Genomic DNA, 15092 nt, shown 5'->3' on the forward strand with positions numbered 1-15092 from the left:
CCCCCGCTCGTGCCGGTCACGCCCCCACCAGAGACCGTGTGTGTGTGTGTGTGTGTGTGTGTGTTTCTGGTTCAGGAAAGAAGCGAGGACGCAAGGATGGAAGGCGAGAAGAGCACGAGGGGTGAGGAAGGATATAGTGATGTCATTACAGTACTAAAGAAATGAAGAGAGGACAATGAGAACATTGTTGTTTTTTGTTTTATATCTTATATGCTGCTCTTTTCTGGGTGCGTTTGTACATCTGCGAACTTTCGGCCATGCGATGCACCTTCTTTCTTAAAATCTGGCTAAATCCTAAAATGAGGACCTGCAAATAACTACGATACATTCATGAAGGACAGCCAGTCAGTCGGATTAGATCTGATAAGAACACAAAGTGCCCAAAGTGTTAACATGTGGATAAGAGGGATTCACCCCAATACATTCTACTGGAGAGTACAAATAATGTGCTCGTTAGAGAGAGGACCACTGGTTATAGTGGGAGAGAGAGGCTGAGAGGACTGGTTATAGTGGGAGAGAGAGGCTGAGAGGACTGGTTATACTGGGACAGTGAGGCTGAGAGGACTGGTTATAGTGGGACAGAGAGGGTGAGTGGACTGGTTATAGTGGGACACAAATAGCATTGTGTGTGTGTTGTGTAAAGACTCTACAGCTCTCTTTGATACTGTCCGTGTGTCTGTGTGTCTGGCTGCAGCCTCTGTTGGGTTTACACTGTTTCTACATCTCTGTATTTTCTGCTTTGTTCTCCTTGTTTTTCACTGCTGTTAAAGTAGCGTTTTTTTCATTTCTCTACTATTGCTTGTTGCACCTGCTGTATGTCCAAAGCTCCTTTTATTTATTGTTGGTTATTTGTGTTTAATTGTCTGAGTTTTGTGCTCTTTTCTGGTCAATTCTAGTGAGGCTGGGCAGAAGAAGATTTCTGTAGATTTCGCACTGATACACAGCACATGCTGCAAAATCTGTCTGCACAGATGGAATTTATTGTTGGTTTGGACATCAGGGCTCAGTGGCATGATGTGACCAGTAGTGCTACTTGATTGACATTTGATGCAGTTGTACCCCCCCCCCCACACACACACACACAATATTCCTTGAGTATAATAGTCTTAGTACTCTTCCATTTGCACATTTCCCTGCAGTAATACAAACATAGCACCCTGTTTGTGTTTGACATGATTATTCCCTTTAGATTTATGAAGTATTTTTGTTTAGTTTCTGATTGTTCAATGTCCCCTAGTTAAAGGGGTTTATAAAACTTAGTTTGGTAAGAAGTAAAGAGACAGCAAGTGAGATGACAATTACAGAATGAGGACATGGAAATATATTCCATAATTATATGCCATTATTAATTCTATTGCACTAACAATGAATCTTAAAAAACACATTAGCCTGATTAAAGGTGACTTCAGGTAGAAACGTCAGTTTTCAGCCTTCTGTCTGAATACAGGCACAGATCACTTTGTTGGGGGAACACATACAGATACTGACATCATGTCAGCTCTAGTAGTTTAACACAGTCTGTCACTTTGAATTAAACTGCTTATGAAAATGAGATTTGAGAACAATGAAGCAACACTAACCGACAACACTGTCTGCTCAAATAAAACAACTATAAGACGTTGACGAGCAATAAATAACAGCAGCACTAGCAGGATCTCAACCCATCTGTGTGCCCGTCAGTCACCAAACAGTTTGTAAAGAGAGATTGTTTGTCTTCCTAGAGAACATTTCTTTCAGCAGGTCTTTCTTTCTAAAGGTAGTTAACTGGTCGGGTTCCTTTTAAGCGAGACCAGTTTTTCTAGAATGGACGTCTGAAGCTGCGTTTCCTCCTTTTCAAAGTCACTTTGCATGAGTGAAGCAGGCTGAAAAGCCAAAGAGGAAACAGGAACTGTATTTAAACTAACATATACACAAAGCAAGAAAACACCAGCTCCAAAAGAAGGAAGTCCTCTCACATGAGATGTTTCTGCCTGTCTGTTTAATGCCTTTTGTGTAGTACTTTGAATGCCTATATATTTGAAAGGTACCATGGAAATGAACTTGGTTTGCCTGAAGATGGAGAAAAATTCAACACGAAAATTGAATTTGATTAGAAAATGAAATACTCAGCAGGTGAGTGATATGTTCTGCCAATAGCCACCACTGTAAGACAAGGCAGAAGTCTGGTCTGGAAGGAAAAGCAAATGATCCAAACAAGGTAACAAACCCCACCTGAAAAAAACAACAAGTCTCAAACAAGCTTCTGTTTAAATCATTTTATTTAACTGTAGTTATTGAGTAGTATTTTAATATGAAGAGGCAGACAGACGTGATGAGGACTTGGAGACATCAATCACAACCATTTGATGGACATGCTGCTGCACACGTTTCATTTCTACCTTCCATCTCCAATCCTGGCTCCGGTCTTTAAGAACTAAACTGTTCCCAAATACATGAAAAGTGCACAAAATCGGCATAGTTGATGTTTTTTAATTGAGATTTGACGCAATCAGTGACAGTATTACCATGAGCCAACCACCAAGTATGAGTCAGGGTGGTGGTCGCTCAGTATAATGATGGGACCAACAGAGTGAGTGTGTGTGTGTGTGTGTGTGTGTGTGGCAGCGCTGCATTAATCACGACCGGGATGTATTGTACCCGTTCTGTTTTAACATCAAAACTAACATACAGAAATCACCAAGGTGGGATTCATGTGCACAGACTGATCTCTTTCTGGACATCATGGAGATGTGAACTCTCTGTAATCATTATGTTTTCTACAGAAGTGCACTGCATCCATCTAAGAAAATCTCGTAATTATGAGAACAATCTACTACTTGTGAGAAAGACATCATGTCTCTGTTCCTTGTCTTTGATGGCTGTAGTTATATAGTTGATTAGTGGTTAAATAATCAGCCAACATGAACACAAGCAGATCTGATCAGATTCAGGTTTCAAGTCAGAGCGAATCAGGAGGAAGCTGTTAAGAGTTGAGGCGGAGCACAGCAGGGAACTGTCTGTGGTGAGAAATCATGCAGTTTACTGTTCAGAAGTAAGGCGGTTACTGAAGATAAAACAGCAAAAGGGACAAAACAGAGTTCTTTGTTATTTGATTAATTTTGTAGCGACACATTTTATGCCACATGCCAGGTCAGAATGTGTGTAAGTGTGTGTGTGTGTGTGTGTGTGTGTGTGTGTGAGAGAGAGTGAGTCAGTGCTCAGGGGCGGCAGCGCTGGATGAATCGGGGGTACAGGCAGACGTCTCGGATGTGATGTCTGTTCAGCAGCCAGGTGAGGAAACGCTCCAGACCCAGACCGTAACCCCCGTGAGGGCATGTGCCATACTTCCTCTGAAACACACACACACACACACCTGCCTGTCAATAAACACTAACCTTTACTATAACACAGTTCCACAGTAAGAAAGGCGCCCTGTAATACGAACAGGCAAATTCAAGACAGATCTGGAGAATCAACAGGTTACATTTCTACAGTTCTAATACAGTTAAACAAAATATTATTCCTTTCCAGGTTAATGGAAAAGAAGCACTCAGTGTTCTGTTACCTGGTCAGTGTACCAGTAGTAGGGGGTCGGGTCGATTCCCTCCCTCTGGTATCCCTCCAGCAGCTCCTCAGCATCCCAGATACGCATCGATCCTCCGACGATCTCGCCAACATTTGGCATCAACACGTCGACCTGCACACACACAGACACACACAGACACACACACAGACACACACACACAGACACACACACACAGACACAGACAGACACACACACCAGATGAGACATTCAGACAGCTCTTCAGTTAGAAAATGACTTCAAGGCTTCCTGAGCGGGTTTAATGTAACACACAGACTCTGTCTTTAGGTGGAGTATCACTTTAAGGCCCCAGTTTCTGACTTGGTCTTGGTTCCACACATCAGCTGCAAGGGTTACTGTTCCATTTAGGTTAGAGTGATGTCGGTAGGTTAATTGTCTGTATTCTTATCACTCATCCACTTCAAATTCATTTCTTTCCTCGGGAAGATGTCCAAAAGACATTTTGGCAAATTTCCACCTCCACCCGAATGTCAGCCTTCTGGGAAAGTCCCACACAGCACCCTGACACACATTCAGGTTCTTAGTTCTAAGTTCAAACAGATTTAAGATCGACCCGTGAGGTTCGTACCGACTCAGTGAGGCGTCTGTCATCGGCACAGCGCTGCATGTAGAAGGACTTGATCTCAGCAGGGAAACGACAGAGCAGGATGGTCTCGTTGATGGTGTCCGTCATCAGCCTCTCTGGAGCCTCAGGGATGTCCTGCGAGTGAGACAAGTATAAAATGAGGCCGCAAAAACTAAAAGGGAATTTCACCACTAAAAAGTTAAGACTTTAGAGAACTCTGTCAGAGGGGCAATTTCCTCAAACTTGTTATTGCAGACACATCTTCCGTTTACAAAGCTGCCTAATAATTACTAAATATGTGAAAAAACATGAAATTCAACAAAGTATTGTTGTAATGAGGAGGTGACACAACCATCTTGAGCACTGTGAACACAGATCTGAGCAGAAGTGTTGGACACATGTTTCTGACACACTGCACAGCTCCAGTCGACAGTAAGGACAGCCACGCCCCCTACAGGTGAGTCTGAAAACTGCGGAGATCTTACCGACTGGATCTGATGATCTGCAGCTCCACAGACGGTCAACAGAGAAAACAATTTTCAGACTGAGAGCAGCACAGACTCAACTAGCAGCTCTTTAACTACAACTGATTCACATTCAGCCACAATCAATGACCACACTAAAGGGGCAGTTTACACGTGGAGTTAAGTTTACTCGTCATGCTGCTCAGTCTGTGAAAACAGCTGGATTAGTGTCTTATGTGGTGCTGGAGGAGCTTTGTCAAGTAAGGGCCCAAGTGATGCCATAGTGATGTCATCAAAGTTAGCCCTGGAGGCACAAACTGGAGTGGAGTTTGAGAGACTGCTGTGTTTAACAGGCAGGTAGGGTCTCATGAAAAGGTGCTGTCGAGTTGAATTATGGGAAATGTAGGATCCATGCTCAGAAGTGAAAGTGAGGATGTCTCAGCCCTTTTTTTTTTTATTCTCTTACAAATGCCCAAAGTAGAATCATTGCAGAAACACCCTCATATTTTCGTTAACTTTGATTAAAGTAAGGTTTTGTTGAGCTTCTTCTGCCTGTGGTACATTTTATGTGCACCGCTTCACTATGTGTCATTGTTAATGTTGGCTAACTGGTGTTATGCATTGACTTGTTGCTCTTGTTGTTGTATGTGTATCTCCCACAAACCCTGACTTACTGGAAAACTGGACTTAGATAATAAAACTTCTATGTAAAAACTAACCGAACACTATTACAAGACGACTGCTGATGAAGTCAAAGTGGACTCTGGGCTATTAATAAAGGTGTGTGTCACAACGAGCTCTGCTAACAATGTTCTAATATGTGTGTGTGTGTGTGTGTGTGTGTGTGTGTGTGTCACCTCTCCAAACTCGTAGTAGGTGCCGTCGTCCTTCTTAATGTCGTGTTCTCTGAGCCACTCGATGGCTTCAGTGTATTCCATCCTCTTGAACGGCCTCTTGGGGGGTTTGAAGTTCTGGGGGTGGGGGGACACACCATTAAATACAAATACAATCAAATATGAAATCCATCTGCTTATGAAGATCACCATTTTAGCATCAACACACACAAACATATTAGAAAAAACGTGACATACAGGGTTGATGTCGTAGAGCAGCTGTGCAGCAGGGGATTTGAGCACTCGGTCGACCACATCGCACACCAGATCCTCCAGTCTGTTCAGCAGATCCTCAAAGGACATGAAGGGACACTCAGCCTCGATGTGAGTGTACCTGAACGTGGAAAATAAATGAATAATCAGAATTAGGGTGGCTTAGTAACAGCTAATGATGGCTGTATGGTATGGGGACGTGCACTGTAGAAGCTGATGTATGGCTATGTGATCATCATTGTTATCGCTACTTGAATGTAATCTGAAAATAAAGTGTTGAACATCGTCCTCACTCAGACAGGTGTCTGCGGGTGCGGGACTGCTCAGCCCGGTACGACTGGGCGATGCAGAAGGTGTCGCCCAGGGCGGGTATGCAGGTCTCCAGGTACAGCTGGGAGGACTGTGTCAGGTAGGCCTGCTCGCCAAAGTAGTTCAGGTTAAACAGCGTGGAGCCGCCCTCCACCTGAGTCTGCACCAAGGTCGGAGGAGTGATCTACAGACAGAAACACAAACAAACAGTGGTTCAAGAGCCTGTGATCCAGAGGCTGTGTGTGTGTATGTTCTGTCAGACTCAACAGTTATATACGTTCACTAAGGTTGGGAAGACGGCTGGATTTAGCTCTGAGGGTGATCTGATGAGAGTCCCCTCACCCTGATTTGCACAGACCAACACACAAAACGTTCATGTAAGGCACTTCTCATTTGCAGTTGGCTACTGTTGCTATTTGATAAGTATTAAAATATAATCTTAGCTCATTGACTCGTTGGTATGCAGCCTGTCACCTGCAGCTCCTCACCTCCTCACCAAGTTAATAACTCTTTTTATTGTGTCCTGCTGAAACTGCATTGTACCTGTAACTATTATTGACTGACTTCTTAATGAAAGCATTATGAGTTTGTCTGGCTGCACTGTAAACAGATACAGCTGCACTTCTTTTGACAAAGTACCTACTCAAAGAGTGTTTATTGTAGTATTAAACCACACTTGAGTCTGCAACTCAACTAGGACAGAAATCTCAAGGATTATAACTTCAAGATAAATCTACACACAGTCAACAAGGGATCTGACTGGATTTGGATTAGATAAGCAGATCTGGTACTGCATTCATGTTTGATAATACGCTACCGAAGCCAACTCCTACTGTTCACTCATTCAAATATATTAGATAACAAAATCAGTTACAGACTGCAAACCTAAGCTACATGCAGACATTAGCAGATCAAATGTTGCCAACTCAAACTAAGTAGCTGTGCAAGAGGAAAGCGGCCATCAGCCTGCGGGCTTAAATGGGTTCACTCCAGCAAAACTGCACTAAGGCAAATAATTTGAGGAGATTTCAGGACACATTTAGAATTCACCAGCAGGCAAAATAGTTTTTTAGAATGGGGCTTTTCAGCTGCACACAACCCAAGGCAGGATCAATTAAAAAGCCGCACTCCAAGACTGCTGTTAGTTCATTGTTCATTGAAGTGATGGCCAACACTTCAACTTTCAGCCACCTGTCACCTCTTTGATTACAATTCAAGCTCTGGCTGCAGCCGATATAATCTGCCATCTGACATCAGTCATTTCAGCCTGTGAGAGCAGCAGTCTGACTGGATGTTTTGTGCATTGCTCTTTGTTATACATAGAGAGCAGCAAGGAGAGAAAGAAAAGTTAGATTAAAGAAAAAAAAGTTAGCCTTGGAGCTAACCAGTCTAGCTATTTTATCAACCTGGAACTGAATCCTACAGGATACCAGCCTTTACTCTCAAAGTAAAATCTAGCAACAACACGTTTGAAAAAGACTTGACAGCAACGAGGGATGAATTTGGTCATTTCAGTTGGTGTGCTTCACCTCGTAGTATCCGCGGCTGAAGAAGTGGTCCCTGAAGCACTGTGTGACGGTGGATCGGACCCTCAGGATCTTGGAGACGTTCTCTCCTCTGATCAGCATGTGTCGGTTGTTCAGCTGGACATCCACGTCCGACTCTTCGTTCAGCAGGTTGTCGGCGCCGCCTGCCGGAGCTAAGCCGACCACCTCCCAGAAGTCACAGTGCAGCTCGTGGCCTCCAGGCGCCTGGGAGTGAAAGACAAAGACTCTCTGAAGACAAATCTTGCATCATTTTGTTATTTTATCATGTGACATTGAAGAAGACGATAAGTTCAGCCATTTCTTTTTCCAAACTAACTGTTAGGTCTAAACAGAAACAGAACCAAGTCTACCTCTTCAGCTGTGGGTCCTTTAGAGCTGTATCAAATGATTATTCTCTTCTCATTCATATGAATCTTTTCAATTTAACTGTTAATTGTCTGTCTATTCTCTATTGCTTCAATATTTTCTGACTTTCTATGTCACAAAATAGTGAAAAAAAGCACAACAAATTTCCCAGAGCTCGAGGATACCTCTTCAAATGTCTTGTTCTGTCTGACTTACAGTTCAAATCCCAAAGATATTTAATTCCCAATGATATACAACAGAGAAAAACTGCAACAAACTGCTTTCCACAATCATGGTAGGGAATTGAAGAAATCTCATTTCCTTGCTAATTCTCTCTTGGAGAATGCTGGTTTCTAATCAGCTTTTTACATGTGAGCGTGTCCAGGACAAAGACTTCACAAAGGGAAAGCATCTCTGGGAAAGAAGGGCTTTGGGATGACAAGAGATCATCCCATAGGGATCAATCACTGTTTTCAAAGTAATTACATTCAATGATGCTGACGCCAAATCGCTTCTAGAAATAAAAAAAACTGAATCAGTTTCCACAGCTGAACGTTTGACTCTTCGGGGACATTCGTGCTGTTAGAAAAAGACTCTGTGCTCTACATGTGGGTCGTACAGTGAGCAGCAGGTGTGTTTACCTGTTTCCCCTCAGGAACCACAGTGACTGTCCCGTACAGAGCTACAGTGCTCTCTGTAGACAACACCAAGCCATTATAGCACTGGCACTGAAGACAAAAACAAGAAAATAAGTCAGTGTTAGTTAGCATCAACATCATACAGTATGGCTGTTAAAGGGCCAGTGTGGAGGATTAAGGGGGGTCCATCCATTGGCAGATATTGAATAGTGTATTCCTAATTATGTTTTCATGGTGTATAATCACCTGAAAATGAGAATCATTGTGTTTTCACTTCAGAATGAGCTCTTTATATCTACAGACGGTGCAGGTCATCTTCCATTTACACTGAAAAGTTGCACCTCCGTGTTTCTGCAGAAGCCCAGAATGGATAAACCAAATACTGGACAGCAAAAGCTCCCTCTAGAGAGCGTCTTTCACGTTTTTTGAGAGTTTCGCTGCCACCATAGGTTGTCCTCCACACTTGGAAAGGGAGGGGTGAAGCTATATTTCACTAAATCCTGCACACGTGTTCTTTAACATGCTACTTTGTGTCAAAATCACCATCAACATTTCACTTGAAAGATTAGAGAATTTAATTCCATTTCAGAACACAATTACTGAGACTAACTGGCTTTGTTTCAGTTGTATTTCTCTATATTTTATACTTTTTACTATTGTTTCCCCTTCATACACATATAAACACATTTTTAGAAAATAAAAATTGTGCCTTAGCTTGAATATAACATGATAGAAGACGAAATGACAGCACAGTGATGTAACTCACTGTAAAAATCCTAAAATGGTCATTTATTAGGCCGTACCAGTTTATCAGTCAGGACACACTGGAGGAAACCAGTTCCATCTCTCAGCACGATGAACATCAGGTTCTTCCCTGATGGAAACAGAAAACACACAGTGAAGGACTTTCTGTCAATCAAGACATTCTGAATGTGAGCGCTGCCACAAAAACCATCGTCACGCTCAGCAGTTTGAGTCATGAAGACAAACAAACAGATGTTTATGAAGAGCTACAAGCAAAACGTGGACCTGTTTTTATTGTCACGTGTCAGGCTCCTCACCCTGTCTCCTGAGGCGATGAACCCATCCAAACACTTTGACTCTCTGGCCTCTCTTGGCCTCCAGAAGATGAATTTTAACCTGCAAAACACAGTTAACACTCGACTTCAGTCATTAAACAACAAGGCAACGACGTCATGAAAGCTGGCACTGACTTTCTGGTCAGATGTAATCTTCTTTACTTACAGACAGTTCCTGATTGGGACATTTTGCCGGTTTAAGAGAGTGTGTGTTGCTTGTGTTTAGAAAACACTGATCATCATTAAGCAAAGCCCACCCTTGTTCTGAAGATAAACGACTTGGCTTCTTACAGCTCAAGACGACTGAATGGTTTAGGAAAGAAATGCAGTTTGAAATCTCTCCTTTCCAATGTCAAAGCTGGTTACATTACAAATATGTAACATGTCAACTATACTATGGTTAGATGAATGTAAGGGAAAAACGTATTTATATTTCTCAAAGTAAGGTATTAAAAAAAAGATGTTGATTTGGTGCCGATAATGAAACTCCAGTAAAAGAATGCTTCATAACGATCTAATGCTGCCCTTTTCAAAACAGATCAAAATGATTTAAAAAGATGATGCACGGAAATTACGACGAGAGGACTGACACCTCTCTCATATCTGTTAATTAAATATAAGGCTGCATAAAGACTGGAGTCCATCGTGTTTATCAGTGAGCTTTAGAGCCAGGCAAGCTGCTTCTGTTGAACTACATCCACAAACTGCCTACAATACATTTTAACACCGATTTCTTAATTATGTGTTAAATGATAACATGTTCATGAGCTATGAACACAAGTATAAACATGTTCTTGTCATCAAGCATTCATACCTGTTTATACACAGTGTAATATAAACCATCTATTGTCGTGCTTATATATTGATTAGAAATGCTAAATAGGCTAAAATGTGTGTTAGTAAAAAATCATTTCAAGAAAAGTTCATGTGGTTACGTGCACCAACACCCAACGAGTGCATCACGACTGATTTAATCTTAGACACAACATGAGATGTGAACTGACGGTTTCAGGCTCAGGCAGGCTGGAGTCCTTCTCAATGATGATCTTCTTGGCTTCTTCCAGGTTCTTCTCTCTCCTCTCGATGTCCTCTGCCTGCACAACAAACATGGAGGAAAGATGCTACATCTGCTTCTTGGTCATAAAGAAGTACTAGTGTTAGAGCTCAACTAGAATAGCACACTGTGAAACGACTGCACAGAGGAAAAAAACAAACAAACAGGTAATAACATGAAGCCGCCCAGAAACCAAACCAAATCTGTTTCATGTTGCTCTGGCAGGAGCTGCTGTGAAGAGAACGGTAGAACACACACCTCCTTCTTGTCTTTGGCATCACACTTCACCTGCTCGCGGTTAAAGGCCTTCTTTGCGTTCTTCATCTGCGTCTTTGAGATCACTGCCCACTGCTGAGGATAGGAAGGACAAGAAACTCAAACACGAAGACACAAAGGAAAATCTAATGAACCTGTGTTAAAAAAGAGCAACATGTAAACTATGCTGGTTTCTTCTGTGGCCCCCAGTGATGGTGGATTACACGTTCATGTTTTATCTTCTTCCTCTTTCTTTACTTTAAACATTTTTGAGGTCTACTCCAGGCGATCTATTGATTATGCACTGTGTCGTGACCTGAAACACTGCAGCAGCTGACCACAGTGACGACATCATTGAAGTGAAAGATGAACATAGTGAAAAAGAACGCTGCAGCTCTGGTTGGAATAACACCTGCAAACTCAAAACAGTGTGGGAAACAGTGAAGATTTCTTTTCCATTTAAAACAAGGCAGAGTCATTTCCTTTATATGTAGCAAAGACATATAAGGATTAACGTGCAAACTAAGAAATGAGAAAAAGATGTTCTCAAACCAACCTCTCCCTCCTTCTGTGAATCTACGTAGATGGTCGGGAACGGCTCCTTCCCAGCAAACAACAGAGCCTGTGAGGATTTGTTCATAAGAAACAATGAGATGCAATGAAACAATGACATCTTAGTGCATCAACCAGTGGAGCAATTATCCATAATATCCACACTACTATTTCTACTATCCCTGGTTATTGGTGTTCTGTATTTGCATCATGTTGTTTTAAATCTTATTCGATCTGGATTGGTTTTCCTTTTTGGACAAGTAACCAAAGAAAGGTGCTATAAAATAAAGAATATTATTATTATTGTTGTTGTTATTAATATATACACTACTGCTAAAGATAAATCCTGTAGCATGAAGCATTTTAAGCAACACCTGCCTGGATACAATCAGACTAAGAAAAGTGGTCCTTTAAGCTACATGATCATTTACCTTGAGAGGAGTTTTGAAGGGTTTTTGCTCTGTGCCATCCCCGTCCTGGTCGCTGCCAGATTTGTCCGACACATACAGCTCACCTGTAAAACAGCGGCAGAGTGAGACACAGCACACCCTCCCCGTCTTAGAAAATACCTGTGGGAACCTTCCATTTGTACCATTTACTTCCTTTTGAGCAACACTGGCTGAAAACTACATGTTTTATGAAATGATTAGATTTATATGTTCTTCAGAAGAAACTGCTGAGCTTTAGCTAAGTGCCAAGACAGGGTAGGTTACTCAGTAAAGACTGACTAATGTATTGTTGCAAACTTGATCAGATGTCCATCAGACAATGAACCTCGTGGCTGATGTCAGTTTGCTGTGCTTCTGAACGGCTCAGCATCAAGTCAAGAACACAGCTTCCACAAGGACCCTCCTGATGCTCAATGAAAAGAAAAGAAAAGTGATTCTCCCTGAGTCTATTTCCAATGAACTATCACCACTTTGCTGACGGATGAGTCAGGCTGTGAATAATAACGAAACTGGAGACATTTTAAGTTTTTAGTCATCTGCAGCTTTGCCTGACTGGACAGAGACAGACAACGTGATCATCCTGAAACAGGAGGGGGCTTTTCCCAAAGTGTCACCGAAAGGTTGGACCTCGTCGGTCCATGAGCGAGTCCCACAGAACATACAAACTTTATTTTTCTTTTGTATCCTGCTTGGGACATTACAAACATGGGTGTCTCTGGGTGGACCCCGACTATGTGACCCTGTGCCACGCGGTGAATTGAAAGTGAAAGCACACCCACCATTTTGATCTTAATTAGGTGAAATATGTTACAGGCCGCGACCAGGCTGACCGTATTACAACACCCGTTGACTTTAAAGAAAAATTACAAGGCGAGGTCGGTTTCATTGATCGAGTAAACTGACTGACGCAGCCCCTTAGCTGCAGCATTGCAAACTGACAGCTGTCATGGCTAAATGTTAGCCTACGGTTCCGTCTGTCCGACTGCCAGGCACTCGGCTGTCGTACGTAAGTTCAGTGACTGTGTAAACCTGCTCCGTTAGAAAGGATATCGAACCGGAGACCTACAGAAACAAATGCCAGCGTGCAGCATGCTAACTGCTAACATCACTGCAACTGATGCAATATGAACGACGTGCGCCTTTGAGAGCTAGCTCACTAGCTGGCCAGCTTTACCTAAGCTAATTTCATCCTTACCCACGGAGATTTGATCCACACCTTTAGTTATGTCCGTCGCCATGTCAGCTCAGGTACTATGACAGTCCGCTGAGGAGGGGAACCAATTAATTTCTATTCAAGAAATGGAAATGAAACCCCGGACACGACCGGAGGTGGTGACTCTTGAACGGCGGAAGTGTAACTTTGCATCAGCCGAAACACGCTGTATGAGAGAAGAGGACAGGAAGTGGCTCGGCATTTCACCAGCGCTGATTGGCGAACGTGGAATCGTCTCTTCCACAGAAGCAAATCCGATTGGTGCGTTTGATCGTCAGTTCACTGATTGGTCATTAAAAAATGCTCCTCCTTTCATCATTTCAAACAGCACTTATGACGAATCTGTTTTTTTGGTTTTTAGCTTTTTAAGAAATAATGTACTAAAGATAATGTAGTAAAGTAGGTGTAAAAATAAAAAAAATAGCCCCATTGAAACATTGCATACAAGGACCATAAGGAATAGTCACCGCATCCATCAGTAGGAGGCATTTCATCATGTCTTGCTGAACACTTTGCTGCATATGATTCCAGGAACAGAGAGATGGCATGTGTTCAGTCTATGCTTACTCATTTATTGTCAAGCCATATGTGGATTAATGATTAATCTTTAACTTTACTCCCCTGAGTAAAGTTCACAAATATAAGAGGGAGCTAAACCACAAAGAGCTCAAAAATCTATCACACAAAACAAGAACGGGGGCAGCCATGGCCTAGAGGTTGGAGAAGCAGCTTGTGACCGGAGGGTCACCGGATCGTTTCCCCCACCGCACTGGCAGAGAAACATGGGTGTGGTGGAGCATCCCCTCCCCCCTAAGTTAGCTGGCTGATGTGCCCCTGAGCAAGGCACCCAGCTCCCCCTGATGCGGCAGCCCACTGCCCCTGTGTGTTCACTGCATGTTGCATGTGCATGTGTCTGTTTCAAGTACAGTGATGGGTGAAATGCAGAGAATAATTTCCCAGTTTGGGATCAATAAAGTGAATAAAATTTAAAAAATAATTTAAAGATGACCTGACTCAGGACTAAGACTCATTGAGTGTGACTTAAAAGACAAAAAAAAAAGAACTTTTTACTTCTCTAAAATGCACAAATGGACAATTTTCTCTTTAGTCCAACATCTAAAATGAATCTGTACAAATACTGCATGAATTTCCACTGATTTCCAATTTCCAATGTGCTGCTTTTAATGTAGACAGTCATCCACTTCGTGACAGAACAGACTTCTGGGGAGGGGTGCTGGATGTGGTCTTCAGCTCGTTTATTGTCTAGACAGCCAGGGCTATGTTACTGTTAATATGTCAATAGAAACGAATAACTAAGCACATAGTAATTTACTGCGACTATGATGATTGTTGATGTTGAACAGACATCTCCTGGACAGGGAACGTTTAGTTCAACTCATGCCTGTCTCTTCTCCAACCAAAGCCTTCTGCTCCAGCAGTGTGGGCAGTCTCCTGTCCTGTCTGCCCAAAAAAAGAGACTTCAGGATGCTGTTCGACAAGAGCACGAACCATGAAAGCCAAGAACTTTACTGTAAAAACCTTGTTCTTTAAACAGACTTAAACCAACAATAACTGATTTTTTGGCTGCTGTTACCAGTTTATGAAGACCCTAATGACTTGGTGCATGTTTTTTTCGATATGCTTTAATATAAACACAGTGGATCCCTCTGATCGTTAGCTGCTACCCACAGAAAAATCATCTGACAATCGTAGATGTGGCCCATCTTAACTCACGTTCATATTTCCTTTAATTGGGGATTAAAACTGTGTCAGTTGAAAACTGAACTCAGTTGCATTTTGGGTGTTTGCCTGAGTGAGGACAGCGGCCAGAAATAACAAGACAATAAGGATTGGCCCATTCACTGATTATGCTTTAATACAGATGTCAACAGTTAGGGTCAGTCGGATTCCCAGCACTGCCATTGGCTGCCGA

At 42.4% G+C, this 15092-nt stretch overlaps 1 protein-coding gene across 2 annotated transcripts; it reads right to left on the reverse strand.

Annotated features, from left to right (window-relative positions):
* Nucleotides 1-2716: 2716 nt before the first annotated feature.
* nars1 (asparaginyl-tRNA synthetase 1) lies at nucleotides 2717-13309 on the reverse strand. 2 transcript variants are annotated; one of them, XM_041960887.1, is made up of 15 exons: nucleotides 13163-13309; nucleotides 11929-12011; nucleotides 11502-11567; nucleotides 10949-11041; nucleotides 10641-10730; nucleotides 9619-9697; nucleotides 9361-9431; nucleotides 8561-8647; nucleotides 7557-7778; nucleotides 6012-6211; nucleotides 5704-5839; nucleotides 5470-5583; nucleotides 4152-4283; nucleotides 3545-3676; nucleotides 2717-3329 (listed from the first exon to the last, which is right to left on the reverse strand). In XM_041960887.1, exons 1-15 carry the CDS (start codon nucleotides 13182-13184, stop codon nucleotides 3198-3200), a joined length of 1659 nt encoding a protein of 552 aa, XP_041816821.1. In that variant the 5' UTR covers nucleotides 13185-13309; the 3' UTR covers nucleotides 2717-3197. The 2 variants fall into 2 exon arrangements, with proteins under 2 accessions (XP_041816821.1, XP_041816820.1); XM_041960886.1 differs by having other exon boundaries at nucleotides 13142-13309.
* Between the last annotated feature and the right edge of the window lie 1783 nt (nucleotides 13310-15092).

Source organism: Chelmon rostratus, chromosome 19 (assembly GCF_017976325.1).
Source record: "Chelmon rostratus isolate fCheRos1 chromosome 19, fCheRos1.pri, whole genome shotgun sequence".
NCBI lineage: Eukaryota > Metazoa > Chordata > Actinopteri > Chaetodontiformes > Chaetodontidae > Chelmon > Chelmon rostratus.

Coding starts and splice junctions, on each gene's coding strand:
- nars1 (XM_041960886.1), bottom strand. CDS start 13,184: ATGGCGACGGACATAACTAAAGGTGTGGATCAAATCTCCGTGG. Junction 7,779..8,560: donor TGGTTCCTGAGGGGAAACAG/GTAAACACACCT, acceptor TTTCACTCCCAG/GCGCCTGGAGGCCACGAGCT. Junction 5,840..6,011: donor ACCCGCAGACACCTGTCTGA/GTGAGGACGATG, acceptor TTCCACGTTCAG/GTACACTCACATCGAGGCTG.